At 42.9% G+C, this 20146-nt stretch overlaps 1 protein-coding gene across 6 annotated transcripts; it reads right to left on the reverse strand.

The window, feature by feature from the left end:
- Positions 1-777: 777 nt before the first annotated feature.
- Positions 778-19532, reverse strand: HAUS4 (HAUS augmin like complex subunit 4). Of its 6 annotated transcripts, none has more exons than XM_019832802.3 (11): positions 19308-19532; positions 17693-17823; positions 17265-17349; positions 14983-15125; positions 14762-14893; positions 14164-14298; positions 13111-13207; positions 12349-12494; positions 11855-11985; positions 11442-11510; positions 778-834 (listed from the first exon to the last, which is right to left on the reverse strand). In XM_019832802.3, the coding sequence occupies exons 3-11, from the start codon at positions 17317-17319 to the stop codon at positions 828-830; spliced, it is 915 nt and encodes a 304-aa protein (XP_019688361.1). In that variant the 5' UTR covers positions 17320-17349; positions 17693-17823; positions 19308-19532; the 3' UTR covers positions 778-827. The 6 variants fall into 6 exon arrangements, with proteins under 6 accessions (XP_019688361.1, XP_006932789.3, XP_006932788.3 ...); XM_006932727.5 differs by lacking the exon at positions 778-834 and adding an exon at positions 9768-10238 and having other exon boundaries at positions 19316-19532; XM_006932726.5 differs by lacking the exon at positions 778-834 and adding an exon at positions 9768-10238.
- Between the last annotated feature and the right edge of the window lie 614 nt (positions 19533-20146).

The raw sequence follows: 20146 nt of genomic DNA on the forward strand, positions 1-20146 counted from the left end.
AAAATGAATAGAAAGTAGAAACTGTTCTGGAACATAGAAAAAGATGGAAAACTACCCAATTTGTTTACGAAGCCAGAATATACCTAATATCAAAACCTGTCAGAAATAGCACCCCCTCAAAAAAACCCTATAGACAAATCTCACTTATGCTGCACATAAATGTAAAAATAAAAAATATTTAAGATTAATACATAAAGGTCAACAGTATATTAATATAATAATTATATACCACAACCAATTAGAGCTTAATCTCAGGATTTAAGACAAGATTAGGTATTAGGAAATTTATTTATATAAAAGGTCAAAATAAACCAAACAAAAAAAATTTGATCATTTTTTAATAGTCACCAAAGAGAATGTGGCAAATCAATTCCATTTTCTGTAAACACTCCTAATCGTGTTAATATTCTTCATATATAAACACATGTATTTATATACATGAAGTCAACAGTTTATGTAAAAAAAAGAATGTCTACTTTCATCACTGTGTTATTTAATATTATTCTGAAAAATCAAATAAAATAGGCTGGAAATTTGAAAAAGGGGTTATAGCTTTTGGAAAGAGAGAAGCAAATTTATCACTGTTTGCAGATGATATAATTGTATACATAGAAAATCCGTAAGAATCTATTTTAAAATGATGAGAACTGAAAAAAAAAGGGGAGGGGGCACCTGAGTGGCTCAGTTGGTTAAGTGTCTGACTTCAGCTCAGGTCATGATCTTGCGGTTGCGGTCTGTGAGTTCAAATCCGGCGTCTGGCTTTGTGCTGACAGCTCAGAGACTGGAGCCTGCTTTGGATTCCGTGTCTCCCTCCCTCCTGTAGCCTTTTAAATGCTGAGAATAACCAGTTAGAAGACATAATTAATAAAAAATATCCCAAAAACATGATAGTTAAGATTATGGACTGTGAAGAGGTGCCTGGCTGGCTCAGTCAGTGGAGCATATGACTTTTGTGGGATTGTGGGTTCAAGACCGACCGTGGTTACAGAGATTACTTAAAAATAAAATTTTGGGAGTACCTAGGTGGCTCAGTTAGTGAAGCATCTGACTTTAGCGGTCATGATCTCACAGTTCATGGGTTCAAGCCCTGCGTCAGGCTCTATGCTGACAGCTGAGAGCCTGGAGCCTGCTTTGGATTCTGTGTCTCCCTCTTTGCCCCCCACCCCCACCACTTGTGCTTCTTCTCTCTCTCTCTCAAAACTAAATAAGCATTAAAATTTAAAAAAATAATAAAATCTTTATATATATAAAAAAAGACGGGACTATGGAGCCAGATGGAAAGAGATTAAAGTTCTGTTCTTCCATTTACTAGCCACATGAGCATAAACATCTCTGGCCTCGGTTTCCTCATCCATAAGATGGGAATGTAAATAACAGTTTTTATCTATTGAGAATTAGTTAAGTTTAAATGTTTATTTATTCTGAGAGAGAGCAAGCAGGGGAGGGGCAGAGAGAGAGAGAGAGAGAGGGAGAGAGAAATCCCAAGCAGGCTCTGTGCTGACAAAGCCCAATGACTCAGGGCTCCAACTCAAGAACCATGAGATCATGACCTGAGCCGAAATCAAGAATCAGTGCTCAACTGACTGAGCCACCCAGGCACCCTGATGATTAGTTCAGTTTAAATTAATTAAAATAGCAACACACTTTCCTGCACATAGTAAGCCTTCAATATTGTGATTAGGAGGCGCCTGGGTGGCTCAGTCGGTTAAGCGTCCGACTTCTGCTCAGGTCATGATCTCGTGGTCCGTGGGTTTGAGCCCCGCGTCGGGCTCTGTGCTGACAGCCCACAGCCTGGAGCCTGTTTTGGATTCTGTGTCTCCCTCTTTCTCTGACCCTTCCCTGTTCATGCTCTCTCTCTGTCTCAAAAATAAATAAATGTTAAAAAATTAAAAAAAAAAATACCGTGATTAGTATTTTCCCCATTCACAGTGGTAACAATAACACTGCTATAAAATACTTAGTTGTAACCTTACTGAAAAATGTGAGGAACCTATATAAAGAAAACAATAGGGGCACCTGAGTGGCTCAGTTGGTTAAGCATCCAACTCTTGATTTCAGTTCAGGTTCATGAGATCAAGCCCCATGTCAGGCTCTGCACTGACAGCGTGGAGACTGCTTGGAATTCTCTCTCCTCTCTCTGCCCCTCCCCTGCTTGCACACACTCTCTCTCTCTAAATAAATAAATAAACATTAAAAAAAGAAGAAAACTACAAAGTTTTGCTGATACAATGAAAGAGAAAAAAAAGGAGACAGCCGTGTTCTTACAAAAAATGAATCTCATAAAGATGTCAATTCTTACAAAATTAATTTCTCACTTTTACAACATTCAATCACAATTCTAATGGAATCTTTTGTTACTTGACAAAATGATTCCACTGTTCATCTGTATAAAAATCAGACAAGAAAAGCAAAGAAAATTTTAAAAAAGAGGAGAGTGAAGGAATTTATTCTATAGTTTTAGCCCTTTACCTCAAACCCCTTTATGAAATAAGCAATGTATAAATAAAGAGACACAATGTGCAGTTGGTATAAGAATAGAGAGAATAAAAGAGCTAAACCAATAGTCCAGAAACAGACCAGTTGTATGTGTGTACATGTTTGTGATTAAAAATGATTTTATTTGTAATAATAAAAACAGCTAACAATTACTGAGCCCTTCTTTTGTGTCAGGTTCTATGAAAAGCATTCCACATTTATAAGAACGCTGTGAGGTAGGAAATATTATTCTTTCAGTCTTAGAAAGATTAAGTGAGCTGCCCCTCTAAGAAAGAGTTTAAATGGGGTACAAACTCAGGTCAACAGACTCTAGAGCCTTCGATCTTAACCTTAAGATATATCATCTATAATTTTCCTTCTAGAAAGCTATCCTACTATCTTAGACAATCTTTCCAAACTAGGACAAAGATTAATTAAGAGAAATGCTTAGTGTAGCATTTTTTTTATGATTACAAAGAATGTAAAACAACAACTTGGATACCCTATAGGGGTATGGTTAAATAAATCATCCATGCAATGAAATCTTAAGCAGCCATTAAAATCAATGTTGCCAGAGAAAATTTAATAGCATGGAGGACCACTCAATGATATGCTATTCTGTGACACAGATTACAAACTGTATACACAGAATGACTTTGATATGTGGGAAAAAAGTGGTATTTTCCAAATTTTCTGTAATAAATGTGTTTATATTATATGGAAGACATTTTTAAAGTTTATTTATTTATTGAGAGAGAATGAGTGGAGGAGGGCAGAGAGAAAGGGGGACAGAAGATCCAAAGTGGGCTCTGTGATGACAGCAGAGAGGCCAATGTGGGGCTCAAACTCATGAACTGTGAGATCATGACCTAAGCTGAAGTCGGACACTTAACCAACTGAGCCACCCAGGTGCTCCTGGAAGACTTTTCTTTAAATTTTATTTATTTTAACAGAGAAAGAGAGAGAGAGAGAGAGAGAGAGAGAGAGAGAGAGAGAGAGAGAGAGAGAGAATCTCAAGCAGGCTCCAAGTGCAGCACAGAGCCTGATGTGGGACTCAATCCCACAATCCTGGGATCATGATCTGAGCTGAAACCAAGAGTTGTATGCTCAACTGACTGAGCCAAGTGCCCCAGTTTAAGGCCTTTAGAGCAAAAACTGAGGTTTCCCGCTGAAGAAGAAATTCTGCCTCAAGACAGGAGCATCACTTCTGCCAGAGTTTCCTGCCTACAGCCTGCGCTATAAATTTCAGAATTGCCAGCCCCACAATCATATGAGCCAATTCCTTAAAATAAATCTTTTTATCTAATTAATATAATATAATAAATATAATAATATAACATACATATTAATATAATATAATCATATAATCATAGGTTCCGTTACTTGGGAGAGCCCTGACCTTGCTCTTTGGATAACCCTTTTCTAAACTCTGGGCTAATTGTTTACTTTTCATTATACATTCTTTCTTCAGCCAGGCTTGGTACACTTAAGTGTCTCTAAATTTCACTGTATTTTTCTGAGACTAGGAAAGCCACTTAGGCTAGACCTCAGCCACTCAAATACATACCATTTTTACTGTTTTTTTTTTAATTTTTTTAAGTTTATTTATTTATTGGGGGGGGGGGCAGACAGAGGGAGAATCCCAAGCAGGCTCTGCACTGTCAGCACTTAGCCCAATGAGGGGTTCAAACTCGCAAATCGTGAGATCATGATCTGAGCCGAAATCAAGAGTCTAAGGCTTAACCGAGTCACCCAGATACCCCATCGACGACATACCACTTTTCTTGGTAAATTATTTCTAGAGATTGCTAATCTTGTCCATTATCAGTTGCCTCTTACGTTTTCACTGTCTTAAGGTATGAAAAGACCTACCAATTCCTTTTTTTAGTAACATATAATTTTTTTTTAACATTTATTTGAGAGAGAGAGAAAGAGACAGAGCACAAGTGGGAGACAGGCAGAGACAGAGAGACACAGAATCCAAGGCTCCAGGCTCTGAGCTGTCAGCACAGAGCCCCAGGCAGGGCTCAAACTCTCGAACTTGTGAGATCAGAACCTGAGCTGAAGTCGGATGCTCAACTGACAGAGCCACCCAGGTACCCTGACCTACCAGTTCCTTTAACAAAACCTAGCTCAGGTCCTTCAAGATGGGTAATGCGGAGGGACTGTTCACAGGGTGAGGGGCCCCACTGAGGGGGGTGGATGTCAGGGATTCCTTTCTCCTTTGGGGATCATCAGACTGGGCTCTAAGGGGGCACTGTATTTCTTCTTTGTGGTGGCTGAGGGAAAATGCAGGGTGGCTGCCCCAGAGACCTGGATAGTCACCCTTCATAGAGAACCTTGAAGGAACAGGTTTAGTTTGTCCAAGAGCCCCAGAGTTTCCTTAAGGAGAACAATCCTAGGGGCGCCTGGGTGGCTCAGTCGATTAAGCATCCGACTTCCACTCAGGTCATGATCTTGTGGTCTGTGAGTTCAAGCCCTGCATTCAGCTCTGTGCTGACAGTTGAGAGCCTGAAACCTGCTTCGGATTCTGTGTCTCCCTTTCTGTCTACCCATCCCCCACTTGTGCGTTCTCATTCTCTCTCTCTCTCTCAAAAATAAATAATTATTAAAAGAAAAAAAAAAGAACAATCCTATCCTGAGCTCTGGAGGTGATATACTTTGTTTCTTATTATTGAGGAAGAATCAGCAAGACTTAGTTCTTGATCAGATGTAGTAAAAGACAAGTGAAGAAAGATATGCCCGCAAAAGAATGAAGGAAAGGCAGTAAACGTAAATCTTTACTGAAACGCGTGAGGGGCAGCGAGGGCAACTGAAGTCCAAGATGTTAACCTTCAGCTCTCACTGTCACTCACCCCCTCTGCTGGCCCTCCTCCAATCCCCTTCCCACCTAGTCCACACTAGCCAACGGCTCATCCTGCGAACCTGCTATCTCCACTCACTGCAAAGAATGAGGACCAAGACAAATTGCTGTAGTGTCCCCTTTGGGCAGCACTGAACACCCTTCATGTCCCTTCTCCCACCTCCATGGAACAGTCTGGAGATACTTTTCCTACCAAACTACATTCATAAGCTCAGTAATTAGTTTATTTTTTCATGAAATTACTAGAATTAATATATTGATTTTCTATACCAAAAATGCTTTAAAGGCACTTGAGCAAGAAACAAATGCAATGATATTCAATTAAGCATTGTGTAATAGGGCAAACTGGGAACAATCTGAATATCTATCATAAAGGGAATGGTGAAATCATGATACAGCCATACCCCCAACGATATGAGCTAATATTTCTGTGCATACATTTGCAAATGTTTAGAAAAAGCTCTGCTCTGGCATTATATTCACCAAATCAGTCTAGTTATTCTGGGGTAGTGAATTGGCATAATGGGCTGTGTGTGTATGTACACGCGTGTGCACGTTAAACCTTTTACTTTTATATATTTCTGCTTGAATTTTTTTACAAAGCACATTTGTTTTGCTTTTAAGCCAATGTTTTTTATATAGTTGGGCAGCACTGTTGCTAGCAAATGTTCAGTTTTATTTAGGTTTTGGGAAACACGAGGAACAACTAGCTGTCCAGCTCCCTGTCATTTAGGGAACCAGGGCTGGGAACCACTGCCTTGGAAGCCATTTTGTTTTCTCAGGTAGTCACTTCTCAAACCTCAGCTCTCCAGAAACTTGATTGACACCAGGAGATATTCTTTTCAAATTTTGGTCATTTAAGATGAAATCTTTCCTTGGTGTGCGATTATTTCTCACCCTGTGCTTTCACTTACCGTCGCTTCCCCTTTCTCTGTCACTTTTTGCACAATGCCATCCCAGACTCACCTCTACAAATCCTGAACCAAATCTGTTTTCCCTACTAAGGCTCTACCTTATAATCCCGGATTCACTTCTCTTGGTTTTTCAACCATACTCATTTGCACTTCCTGTTACTTTATATTCTTAGACTGTCTTTTAAATTAATTTTTAAACGTTTATTCATTTTTGAGAGGGGGGAGGGGCAGAGAGAGAGGGAGACACAGAATCTGAAGCAGGCTCCAGGCCCTGAGCTGTCAGCACAGAGCCTGATGCGGGGCTCAAACCCACAAACTGGGAGATCATGACCTGAGCTGAAGTTGGATGCTTAACTGACTGAACTACCCAGCCGCCCCATATTCTTAGACAGTTTTTAATGTGCCCACTATTGTCTATAAGTTGTAGACACTAAGACACAGTCCATTTTTTTTTAATCATTATATCAAATACCAAAACCTAGTATGGTTTAAGATGAGTACCTAAGGAAATGCTAAATGCCATAATAAATATCAGGAAAAACTATTTTGAGACTTTTGATGTCATCTCCAGATGATACTAACTACAAAGGGAAAATGTACTTCTATATTTTACTTCTATATTTTAGAGACATTGGTTACCACCTTAACCAAGCAATCCAACTCAGCATAATTTAAATCTTTAAAAAAAAATTTTTTTTAATGTTTATTTTTGAGAGAGAGGGAAAGAGACAGAATGTGAGGGGGTGAGGGGCAGAGAGAGAGGGAGACAGAATCTGAAGCATGCTCCAGGCTCTGAGCTGTCAGCACAGAGCCCCAGGCAGGGCTCAAACTCTCGAACTTGTGAGATCATGACCTGAGCCGAAGTCGGATGCTTAACCGACTGAGCCACCCAGGCATCCCCAACCCAGCATAATTAATAGTGACACACTCTAACCTGATATGGCTCCAGGGTGATATAATGTGAAGTACATTATGTCATCTATTAAGTTTTCTTTGCAAAAATGTTTACCCTGAATCTAAAAAGGCTGTAGACCTACTTCTAGTTTACAGGAAATATAGGCTTATAGCACTGTCCAATAGAACTTTTTTTTAAACAGCATTTGTATTTTTTGTTAATGTTTATTTATTTTTGAGAGAGACAGAGAGAACAAGTGGGGAGTGGGGGAGGGGCAGAGAGAGGAGAAAGGAAATCCCAAGCCAGCTCCACAATCAGTGCAGAGCCCAACACAGGGCTCAATTTCACACCATGAGATCATGACCTGGGCAGAAATCAAGAGTCGAACACTTAACCGACTGAGCCACCTTGGCACCCCAATAACTTCTTTATATTTTTAAAAACTTTTGTTTATTGGGACTGTGGTGGCTCAGTAGTTGGGCGTCTAACTTCAGTTCAGGTCACAATCTCAGTTTGAGTTCGAGCTCCACATTTAAAAAATTAAAAAAAAATTTAAACGTTTATTAAGTAATCTATACTCCCAACGTGTGTCTAGCGTTGGTAGCATAGTAGTGAGCATAACTGCCTTCCAACGTGGGTCTTGAACTACAACCCAAGATCAAGAGTCCCACTGACTGTTCCACTGACTGAACCAGTCTGGCGCCCCTAGAACTTCCTAGAATGATAGAAATGTTGCATATTTGTACCATCCAATACAGTAACCACCAACCTACTGAAATTTTATGTCATCCTAATTAACTTAAATTTGAATTTAAATACCTGTATGTGGCTAGTGGCTACTATATTGGACAGAACAGGAAAGGTGCAAGTTAACTACTGCAGCAAATAGACAATGGGACATTCTACAAAGTAACCAGCCTGGATTTTTCAAAAAATTAATTTCTATTTAAAAAGAAAAAAAAAGGTAGGAGAAATGGTCTATTTTTAAAGAGATTAAAGGGGCGCCTGGGTGGTTCAGTTGGTTAATGAGGTTGAGCCCCACATCGGGCTCTGCAGTAAGTGTGGAGCCTGCTTGGGATTCTCATTCTCCCTCTCTCTGCCCCTCCCCTGCTTGCACTCTCTCTCTGTCTCTTGCTCTCAAAAATAAGTAAACATTAAAAAAAAAAAAAAGAGAGAGAGAGAGATTGATTAAAGAAACCTAATATCCAAATGTAATGCCTGGGCCTTTATTGGACCCTAGACCAGGAAAACATATTAGGGAAATTTTAATATGACCTGGATAAGAGTTATTACAAAGTTACTAACTTTTAGGTATAATAATTTTATTAGTTATACAGAGGAGTGCCCCTATTTTTAGGAGTTACCTGCTTAAGTATTTAAGAAATGAAATATCACATCTGTAATTTACTATAAAATGGTTCTAGAAAAAAAAAGTCCATATAACCAAATATTTATCAATCTATTTAGAGAGAGAGGGAGGAAGGAGAGAAAAGAAACAGAGAAAATCAAAATGTTAGTAGTTGTTGAATCTAGGTTGTTGAGATTATACTGGTGCTTATTGTATTATTCTTTTATATTTTTCTGTAAGTTTGAAACTTTACCCCAAAAATGTTGGGGAAAAGAACACTATACAACTAAGCAATATTGATTATTTCTGACTTTTTCCATTAAGTGGTTTGTGATTTGTTAATTTTCCTTATAGATAAATGGCAATAAGCACCATTTACAGAAAAAGCTAAAAAAAAAAAAAAGTTAAAATTATGTCAGGATACCTGGGTGGCTCAGTCAGTTGAGCATCCAGCTCTTGATTTTGGTTCAGGTCATGATATCAGGGCTTGTGGGTTCCAGCCCCAGCTCTACATTGACAGTGTAGATTCTCTCTCTCTCTGGCTCTCTGGGATTCTCTCCCTCTGTCTGGCCCTCCCCCACTCACACACTCTCTCTCAAAATAAATAAACTAAAAAAAAAATAAAATTATGTCAAAGACCTTAGTCTTTCCTATAAAGCAATCCAAGACCATCGTTATTCATTGTAGCAGAATGCCTTGAGACAGCCTCCCTTGAAAGAAGTTTGAGAAGCTAGATAGGCTCTTCTAAATAAGGGTGGAGGTCTTCTGCTTCTGTTCTCAGTCCCCGACTGTGATGCCAATCAGGGCCCTGCCTTGTTCTAAAATAAGTGGACTATGAAACTTGGTCCCTCAGGGTGATCTCTTCCCACTCTCTGCTTTCAGAGGAAAAAGTAACCCTCAAACCACACCAGAGGGAACCAGGAATCCAAGGGGCGGGTGTCCCTTCTAGTAACAGAGCTGGGTGCCCTGCTTCTTTATCAGGACTGCCCCACTGAGAGCTGTGGTGATGGAATAGTTCCCCCCCCCCCCCCCCCCCCCCCCCCCCCCGCCGCCTTGGCATCGAGCACTCCTCTGGATATTACAGTTCTTCAAGAGCAAGGCCAGATGTAATCCAAGTCTGCTCTCCAAGAATGAAGCCTCTAAGGCTCCAGGTGGGCAGGCTGCACTCCTGCCTCCCACTGCTAGCAGAGGCATTATCCATCGGTCTGTCTGGATCCACTGAGTTCTCCTCCTTACCCACCTTTCATGTTCTTTTTTCATCCTTGCCCAAAGGAAGCATCATCACTTTATTCAGGAGGTAATCAAATATCCTATAGGGCTGACACTGACAAACAGTTGCACATAAAATTATATAAATCTGTTACATTTCCCAGAAGAGACTCAGTCACTGTAAACAAGGAAGAAAAACCAGGACGGTGCCTAAACCACTGCAGGGCTTCAAGCAAGTGTCCCCACACTTCCGGAGTGAAGGTGGGCCTCAGGTGGAGGTGGTCCTTTTGGCAGGAGGGGGAGGCAGCACCGGAGCAGAAGTCCACCTCCAGACCCCCACCAGCCAGCGCTCAGCGGCAGGCCTTGTTAAACTCTTGGAGGGCCCAGCGCTTGTTCTCAGTTGCCTGCTTGAGTTGAGTGTACTCTTTTACCAGCCTGTCAAACTCCTCCCCAAGGACCTCATAGGTGCTTAGGACCTGTCGGGACTTCTCCATGTCCTGCTCTTGTAGGCAGATGGCCCCCTCCAAACGGTCCCTATACACCCGGGGAACAGAAGATACAATATAAGGATCTGGCTCCTCAGAAAGTAGACAAGATTATCCAAAAGATACAAAAATGCTGATTGAAACAGGTACATGCACCCCAATGTTTACAGCAGCGCTATCAACAATAGCCAAAGTATGGAAAGAGCCCAAATGTCCATCGACAGATGAATAGATAAAGAAGATGTGGTGTGTGTGTGTATACATATATAGTGTAATTTTAAAAAAAATTTTTAATGTTTATTTATTTTTGATAGAACACAAGGGGGGTAGGAGAAGAGAGAGAGGGAGACCCAGAATCTGAAGCAGGCTCCAGGCCCTGAGCTGTCAGCACAGAGCCCGACATGGGGCTCGAGCCCATGGACCAAGGAGATCATGACCTAAGCTGAAGTTGGTCGCCCAACCAACTGAGCCACCCAGGTGCCCCTATATACAGTGTAATATTACTCAGCAATCAAAAAGAATGAAATCTTGCCATCTGCAACAAAGTGAATGGAACTAGAGTGTATTATGCTAAGCAAAATAAGTCAGAGAAAGACAAATGTCATATGATTTCACTCATATGTGCAATTTAAGAAACAAAACAGATGAACATAGGGTAAAAGAAGGAAAAATAAGAAAAACAGAAGGGAGGCAAACCATAAGAGACTCTTAAATATAGAGAACAAACTGAGGGTTGCTGGAGGGGAGGTGGGTGGGGGGATGGGCTAAATGGGGGATGGGCATTAAGGAGGGCACTTACTGGGATGAGCACTGGGTGTTGTATGTAAGTCATGAATCACTGGATTCTACTCCTGAAACCAATACTACACTGTATGTTAACTAACTTGAATATAAATTAATAAATTTTTAAAAAAAAGAAAGTAGACAAGAATGTGACCACGTTAAAATGAATAGGTATGGAGAACACAGGACCAGCTCTAACTGCACCCTGTCCTCAAGAGTTCTTACCTTTTTTTTTTCAAAAAATTTTTTAATGTTTATTTTATTTTTGAGAGAGAGAGAGAGAGAGACAGAGTGTCAGCAGGGGAAGGGCAGAGAGAGAGGGAGACAGAATCCAAAGCAGGCTCCAGGCTCTGAGCTGTCAGCACAGAGCCCGACGTGGGGCTCGAACTCAGGAACCATGAGATCATGACCTGAGCGGAAGTCGGATGCTTAACCGACCGAGCCACCCAGGCACCCCGGGAGTTCTTACCTAATGAGACGATGAACTTCCACTTTCTCAGTAGTGTAAGTGTCAGACAAGATCTTTAGCTCCTCCATCCTGACAAAGGGAAGAAAGAAATATCAGCCTGATGATCCCTGACAACAGCAAAGTTATGAACACAACAGAGAGTACCTGCCTATGGTCAAGGTGTGGGCTAAGCAGTGACAGGACAAGCAAGGTCACTCTGAGTTCCTTAGCAATGTATCTCATCTCACAGGAAAGCACCTATTTCAGAAGGCTTTAAAAATAAGACTCAGGAATGGTGAATGCTTATGGGTAATCCAAAGGCTAATACCCACAAGGTGCTAGGCATGGTGGAGAGGAAAGACAGATGAGGGTGACGATTGAAGGGGGTGGTGTGTGAGACAGAGTTCCTTGGACCCACAGGGGTCAAAGCTCACCTCAGCTTAAGGATCATGGCACTGCACTTGATCTCTAGGTACTGAGCATTGATGCGGTCCAGCTCAGACTGAGTCTTAAGCCGGTGCTCTTGAAGAAGCCTCTGCAGCAAGGCTAGGCAGCGGAGAAGCACCTGAGCCCCCGGGAGGCAGGAAGAAGAGGGCAAAATCAAAGTCAGTAGTAAAGAAGGCAGATCAGAAACCCTTGTCTTCCTCAGGGCACCCGGGTGGCTCAGTCGGCTAAGCATCAACGTTGGCTCAGGTCATGATCTCACAGTTCATGAGTTCGAGCCCCACCATCGGGCTCTGTGCTGGCAGCTCAGAGCCTGGAGCCTGCTTTGTATTCTGTCTTTTTCTCTCTCTGCCCCGCCCCTGCTCACGCTTTGTCTCTCTCTCAAAAATAAATAAACATTAGAAAAAAAAATTCTTGGCTTCCCCCAAAGTGCCCCTGGGGCCAGGATAAAAGGGGGAGTGGCTATCCCACTGCCCTGACAAACCTGGGAGTAGGTGGCACTCTTCTTCTCCAGCAGCACCATCTGCTCCTGCTGCTGGCTCTTGGCATCCTGGCATTGCTGCTTCTCACCCACCAGGATCTCTGCCAGTTTCCACACCTTTGCCGCCTTCAAGGTTTCACTGTCTGAATCTGGGCAAAGAAACAGAGGACTAGACAGGAAAACCCTGACTGCTACTGCCCTTCTGAGGCCATTTTTCAGTGCCTTATCCCTGATCTAGCTCTACAAATTCTCTCTTCAGGTTTTCTTCTGATGTCCTGTTAAAATGGCCCACTTCTCATAATTAAGTTCTCTTTCCTCTTACCTTTATTTTTTATTTTAAAATTTTATTTATTTAAGTAATCTCTACACCCAACGTGGGGCTTGGCCTCACAACCTAGAGATCAAGAGTCACATGCTCTGCCATCTGAGCCAGCCATGTGCCCCTCGCTCTTACCTTTAATTCCAGATTTGGCCCTTAATTCTTAAGTCAAATAAATAAGATAAGGAGAACACCTATTAGCTTGAACTTTCCTCCCTATTCCATTCCGATTCTCCTAAGAATGAATTCATCCTTCCCTGTAGCAAGAGGACACTCCCACTTGGTTTTCACACAATTCCTTGCTTGTATTCTACCAGCAAGGAAAGAACCCTCTCCAGTGCTTCCTAGCTTCTGTCGCAAATCTATAATTCAACAAGTTATTCTCAGAAGAGCAGACCAAGAGACTGGAAGGTCAGCTGTGGACAGAACAGAGTGCCAGCACTCACCTGAATTGGGGTCATGGTAGCACAGCAGGGTGAAACATTTCTTCTTGAGCTGCTCCTCTACTTCCAGTGGGAGCCGAGCTCTCATCCACACAAAATCCTACATCCGCAGGAATGAGAAGGGAGATGCAAATAGACCATTAGAACTAGGAAGATCCAGCCGATGAGCACAGGATGATAAGTATCTCAGTGATAACCAAAGAAAATGCCTCAAGAGACATCAAGGAGATTCACTTTTAGCCTACCAAATTTGCAAAGGATAAAATGATGGTTAAGAGCCCATGATGATGAAAAAGTGGGGAGCTGGCAATATGCACCAATGTTTAATGTGTATATCCTCTTGACCCATTGATCCCACCCCAAGTACTAATACTCCGGGAAATAATCATACAAAGGCAAACCACACCTATGAACTAGCATGATCCTATTAGTGTGGTTTCTAACAGCAAAATGTAGAAACAACCGTATCGATCACTAACGTTGAGCAAACTGTGCTACATTCATACAATGGAATCCTTTTGGTTTTTTAGTGTAATCTCCACCCCCCCATCCTGGGGCTCAAACTCACCACTTGGAGATCAAGAGTCACATGCTCTACCAACTGAGCCTGCCAGGTGCCCCCACACAATGGAATCCTACCAGTGATTTAAATTGATGATATACTAAGAACGCTGAGCACAAACTACGTGCCTGGCACTGTGCTTGGAGTGCTTTAGGAACTATCGGTTTATTTATGTTTATTTATTGACTCGAAAAAAAGTCCAAAATATATTCAGTGAAAACGGATTATATTCACTATACAAGCATGGAGGCTATAATACCGTTTATGTCAAGTTATATATAAAACACTGTATTTATTTCTAGATGTAGTATTTCAGCTTTTACTCTCTTCTGTGTAACATATCTCTCTCTTATTTATTAGAGTTTGCTCCCCCCCATGAAATTAACGCGTATCATTTTTGAAAAAACAATAAAGTGTAACGAGACCACGTTTAAGTATATGGGAGAAATTAAGCCATTTCACTTCTTTGGTCCCCGTATCTGCCCACTCCCAACCTCTGAGGGGGGCATGAGCTCCAGAAGGTCGGCTTTCTCCACCCCTAGCAGTGGAGGCATTTCCTTCTCCCGGCTGGGCCCTAACAGCCCCGTCAGTTCAGTCACAAGTAGCCGCTGTTCAAGGGTCTCGTGAAACTGAAAGAGAATAAAAAACAAAAAGAGGTTACTATAAAATTTCTCCCACTCCACCTCCTCCATCCTCATATACCAGTTCTTCACACATTTTTAAAGTCCTCAAACACGTTATCCCCTTCAGCTGCCAGCGCTTTCTCCTGTCAGTCTTCCTTTTCAAAACCCTAACAACACACCCACCTCTTCCCCCATAACTACGGTCCATTTCTTTCTTTCCTTTTTTTTGTTAAGGTTTTATTTTTAAGTAATCTCTACACCCAACATGGGGCTCAAACCCACAACCCTGAGATCAAGAGAGGCATGCTCTACCCTCCAAGCCAGCCAGGTGCCCCCTGTCCAGTTCTTTTTTGATAACCATTACTCAAAGCTCCTATTTCCCCTAGATCATACAATCAGGCGAAGCCATAGTTGGCCTAGTCATTCCTGCAGGTGGTAACCAATGCCTCCTGTGTCTCTCCTGCTTCACCTTTTTGTCCTCAGAAGTTAAATTTGTGTCTTGTGTCTTCACATAGTAGTCCACAAGCAGCTCTTGAATGACTCTCTGTAAAATCTCAGACCTCAACCATGTTGTTTTATGCAGTCGAACTTCCTTCCATGCCTAGAAAACCAAAAAAATCCCAGGTAGGAACTTCTCTGTCTTGGAAGATTTTCCCTTCCTCCTATCATCCCTCCCCCGAGAGCTCTTACCTGAGCCTGCTCCTTTGCCAGGGTGAGGCTTAAGCCACTCTCGTCTACGTGTTGTGCGAGACTCAGCAGCAGCTTGCTGAAGTGTGGGTTTTGTAACAGGTCCTTTTCACTCAGGTTACAAGGAGGAAGCTGTTTGCTGCACACTTCGTGGGATATCCCCATAGAGACAAAAAAAAGCAAGGATGGTATTATATATAATTGAGAATAACTCTTAGCTTAACACTTCCAAAAAGGTTTTTGGTAGGGGAGTTTTTTAAATCTAATGAAATGTTTATTTATTTATTTTTATTTATTTAAAAAAATGTTAATGTTTATTTATTTTTGAGAGAGAGAGAGAGAGAGACAGAATGCAAGGCGTGGGGCAGAGAGAGAGGGAGACACAGAATCCAAAGCAGGCTCCAGCTGTCAATGCAGAGCCCGATACGGGGCTTGAACTCACAGGCCGTGTGATCATGACCTGAGCCGAAGCTGGCCACTTAACTGACTGAGCCACACAGGCGCCCCTAAGGAAATGTTTAAAAAAAAAACAAACAAAAAAACCCCACAAATAAACTAGAGGCAACACTCAAAGTAACAAGTATTTATAATATATACAAAGATATTGATCAAGGATTAGGGAATGAGTCTCTAATAAAACTAAGAGATTTGGGGTGCCTAGGTGGCTCAGTCAGTTAAGTGACCGATTTTGGCTCAGGTCATGATCTCACAGTTTGTGAGTCTGAATCCTGCATAGGGCTCTGTGCTGACTGTGCGGAGTCTGCTTGGGATTCTCTCTCTCTCCTCCTCTTTCTCTGCCCCTTCCCTGAGTGCATTCTCTCTCTCTCTCTCTCTCAAAACAAATAAACTTAAAAAAATAATAATGAGATAATAAAACTAAGAGCTTAGAAAATGGAAGTACAGTTGGAAAATATTACACAAATAGAGTCAGGAATAAGGGACCTCTTAGTAGGGATCACCACAGTACCCCAAATACCTCATTCACACTGAATAACTAGAATTCTTGAGGAAGGGGGAAAAAAACATGTAAAGTTCCTTTGGATGTGATCTCTAGTCACATAAGCAAGACTGAGAAAAGGTATATTCTTAGGGATAAGTGAAAAACTTAATGGAATTCTTATTGTAAACAGAGTTGAGTAACCCACCTGGATTCAGAGCAGCACATGTATGAGAAAAAGTGCAAGAAACTGGGATCCTCTGGTTATTCCATAGGTACAAGGGGCTTTCTTTAAAAATTTACATTTATTGGGGCTCCTGGGTGGTTCAGTTGGTTAAGCGACCGACTGCGGCTCCGGTCATGATCTCGCAGTTTGTGAGTTCGAGCCCCGTGTCGGGCTCTGTGCTGACAGCTCAGAGCCTAGAGCCTGCTTCAGATTCTGTGTCTCCCCCTCTCTCTAACCCTCCCCATGCTCTGTGTCTCTCCATCTCTCAATAATAAATAAACGTTAAAAAAAATTAAAAATGTATGTTTATTTAGTTTTTGAAAGAGACAGAGCACAAGTGGCAGAGGGGCAGAGAGAGAGGGAGACACAGAATCCGAAGCAGGCTCCAGGCTCTGAGCGGTCAGCACAGAGCTCGACGTGGGGCTCGGGCTCACAGACCACAAGATCATGCCTGAGCTGAAGTCAGACGCTCAACCCACTGAGCCACCCAGGCACCCCTTCGGCCTTTCTATCTCTTTTGTCACACGTTTTCTGCTGGGGTCCTCTGTTTTACTCCTACTTACCAAACAATCAAACTTTCATTCTTTGGACCCTCAGAAAGTCCCTTTGAAGAATAAGAAATCTCCTTTTTCTCCCCTCAGGCACTGAAGGATCAACATGGAAATGGTCAAAATGTAGAAGATTCAAGTTCTTGAAGGATTCAAGATATAGAAAGGGTGTGAGATAACGGAAAGAATTCAAGATACGAGACGATATGGAAGCATCTGAGATTTTAGAGTACAAGATATGAGAAAATTCAAGATGCAGGTAGGAAGGAAGCCTTCACAGAGTTTCTTGGCCAGCCTTACATTCAGGTTATGCCTGCTAACACAGCATCAGAGCAGCATGAGTTTTTAGTCCACTGCAGGAGCAGACACTTGATAGGAGCCAGTGTAATATGTTTTCCAATAAGAGAGTATTTAAGAATCTTTATGTATTCTCTAGTTTCCCCCAGAAACTTAGGCTTTTATGTGAGAAACCATACTGGTGAACTTTATAAATCCTTTTTATTATAGAAAGCAAGAACCTGGATAAGATCTCTCTGGAGAAGTCATCAAACCTCATTCAAATGGCAGCCCTTACCTTGTTGGAGTATTTCCATTCCTTCTCCAGGTGAGCAGAAATCCCCGGATGCCATCTGATTTTCTTGAAATTCTTATCTGTGGAACTGAGTGAAAGAAAACACAAAGTGAATAAACTGGGTTGCTGCTCCAGAGAAAACTACCATGGGTTCAAGTTTCTGTTGTCTATGAGCTGGGGAGGAACTTCAGGGATGCCTCTTACAGGGAGGGACTATATTGCACATCATGGGTCCCAAGCTCTTGCAAGTTTTATAGACAGACTTCTAAGTGGCAAAACAATTTGCGTTCTAAGCACATAAATGTTTCCACTTGTTCCAAGCCTTCTAAAAAGGAACCTTCTTTGGAAAGAAAATTTTCCAATTCACTGAACAGGACGATGCTCCCCTCCCCTCACCATTATGTCTAAGTTAAAACGGAGTTGCTACTTGCCAGTGATGAGTGAGTTGGAGGAAGGGAGGGTGGGGAGTCAATGTCTGCTTTTTTTCCCTAGTCAAATAACTCCACTTTCAAATTCCACAATAGTTTCTTGTACTTCTTTAACTTGTCCTTTCATCTAAGACCTGTTGGTAGTTTTTGATCATTAACTTTAGAATCATCCTTCAGGATTGACAAATCATTCCATATTGAACAACCACCATTGGTTTTCACATAGCAGCGTTAGTAAAGAGCACCTGGAGGAAAGAGCATGACAAGAAGACTGACAGGGAGGGAGGTCGGCGCCAAAAGAGCAATGCAAAGGTGTAGTTAATACAGCTAAGGCTGGGCTGTGGGGTGTTTTGCCAGAACATGGAGTACACTGAAAAGGATGACATCAACACAAAGGGGCAGTAAAGGTGGGCACAGTTTGGACTCAAGACAAAATTTTTCCCTTGACCTTATCTTCCATTTTTTTGCTCCACCCTGTCCTCTCTGTAAGGTATTAAACTCCAAAGGGCAGCTGAGCCTCCCAAAGAAGACATTGAAGGTTATTAGGATTTAACATTTGATGTTCACAGAACATTTGGTTTACTCCCTTGTTTTATGAGTAGCATCAAAGTAACTACTCATTTATTATTAAGTTTACTTATTTATTTTGAGAGAGAGAGAGAGAGAGAGAGAGAGAGAGAGAGAGATGGAACAAGAGCAGGGAAGGGCAGAGAGAGGAGAGAAGGAATCCCAAGCAGCTCCATGCTGTCACCGCAGAGCCCTTGGTGGGGCAGTGGCTCCATCCCACCACCCACGAGATCATGACCTGAGCCAAGATCAAGAGTTGGATGCTTAATGACTGAGCCACCCAGGCGCCCCTACTACTCATTTATTTTGTAACATGGTCTAGAGAGGAACACAGATGAGGAGTCCAGATGCTAGGACTTCATTTGCAGCTTAGCCGTCGCTGCTGTGTGAAGTTAAGGGAAATGCTTTTTGGTGCCAAACTTTCTTCGCCTGCAAAAGAGATAATAAATCCTGCCTTGGATGAGACATCAAGAATTAATAACACAACTCGTTAACAAAAGCCACTAGTTAAACTCAGTGTTTTAACAATTCTGTTGATCTAAGTTCTGCAGGCAAATTTCGCAGACGGAAATGAGGACCAATCCAAATTTCAAAAAAGTCAGCTGTTCTTCCCTCCCTAGGGGAATTGCCCACTGGGGTTTTCTTAGGGTGCTTTTCTTTACCCTTTTAAAATGTTACAGGGCGTGAACGAAGGCGACAATCAGACTCGATTCTCCACCCTCTGCACTCAGACGTGTTAAAACGCTGCTACAGGGACCCAAGCATTTAAATGTTCTGACTCAGGCGTCTTTTAAATTCTTAGAGCTGTCTTTACACGCTGCACTGAACGTTAAATTGATTTTACAGGTATTTTCACAAGATGTGACCCTTACAGGGCCCGAGATGAATCAAAATGCGGAGAGGGCTCTCCGGCGCCTACTTCCCTTCCGTCTGGGCAGCCAAGGATTCCCAAGGGCGAGGGCGGCCGAGCCGGAGGCCGGGGGCTGGCCGGACTGACCCTCCCAGCACTCCTCCTCCCCGCCGCGCCGCCCTCCGACCCTCAGAGGCAAACCTGCACACCATGGGGCAGCTGAAGCTCCCGAGGCAGTGCGGAGCGGCCTGGGGCGGGATGGCCCGCAGCGTCCACGCCGAAATCCCGCCCGCACCCGGGCTCCGGAACCTCTCACTCGGGCCTGCACTGGGGTTGGGGGAAGCTAGGCCCGGGTGGACTGAGCAGGAACTTCGGGGGAGAGGGGAAAAAGGCCGAAAGTGCACAGCGGCCCCGTGGGAGGGAGGAGGGGCGGGGCCCCGCCTGAAGCGGGAACTGTAGGCCCCGCCCCTCGTCGAGCGCGCGCCCTCAGTCCTCAACCACCTGCGAGCCCGGCTTTTCGGCTTTTGGAGCGCGGGGTGGGAAGGCCTCTTTGCCCCTTTTTCTGAGGGCCTCCCCTTTGTTGAGGGCAAATGTAGAGAAAATGGTAATGATTGCCAACATTTATCGAGGGCCTACAATGAGTCAAGAGCTATGTCAATAGGCTTTACTTGCCTTGCGGGTTCCTCATTTAGTTCTTACGTCAGTTCTTAGGGCATCCTACGAGAGAGTCACTATCATACCCATTTTACAGAGGGGAAAACTAAGGCGCCGAGAAGTTAAGTGACTTGTTCATGGCCGCAGCTCACAGAGTCTAAATCGGACCCAATGGCCCTCTGAACCTTACACCTGCCGCCCACACTAAGCCTGCCAGTCTCTTCACTCTGGCGCTGCCCCCTGGGTCAGCTTCCAATCTAATTTCCTCCCAGGCTCCTCTAACTTCATTATCTCTCATCCTTCATTCACCTCGCTCTCTCAGGCTAGCTCGCTCCCTCTCCCCCCTCCCTCCCTTTCACCTTCTCTCCTTCTTTTTTAAACTACAG

This window comes from Felis catus, chromosome B3, assembly GCF_018350175.1.
Source record: "Felis catus isolate Fca126 chromosome B3, F.catus_Fca126_mat1.0, whole genome shotgun sequence".
Lineage (NCBI taxonomy): Eukaryota > Metazoa > Chordata > Mammalia > Carnivora > Felidae > Felis > Felis catus.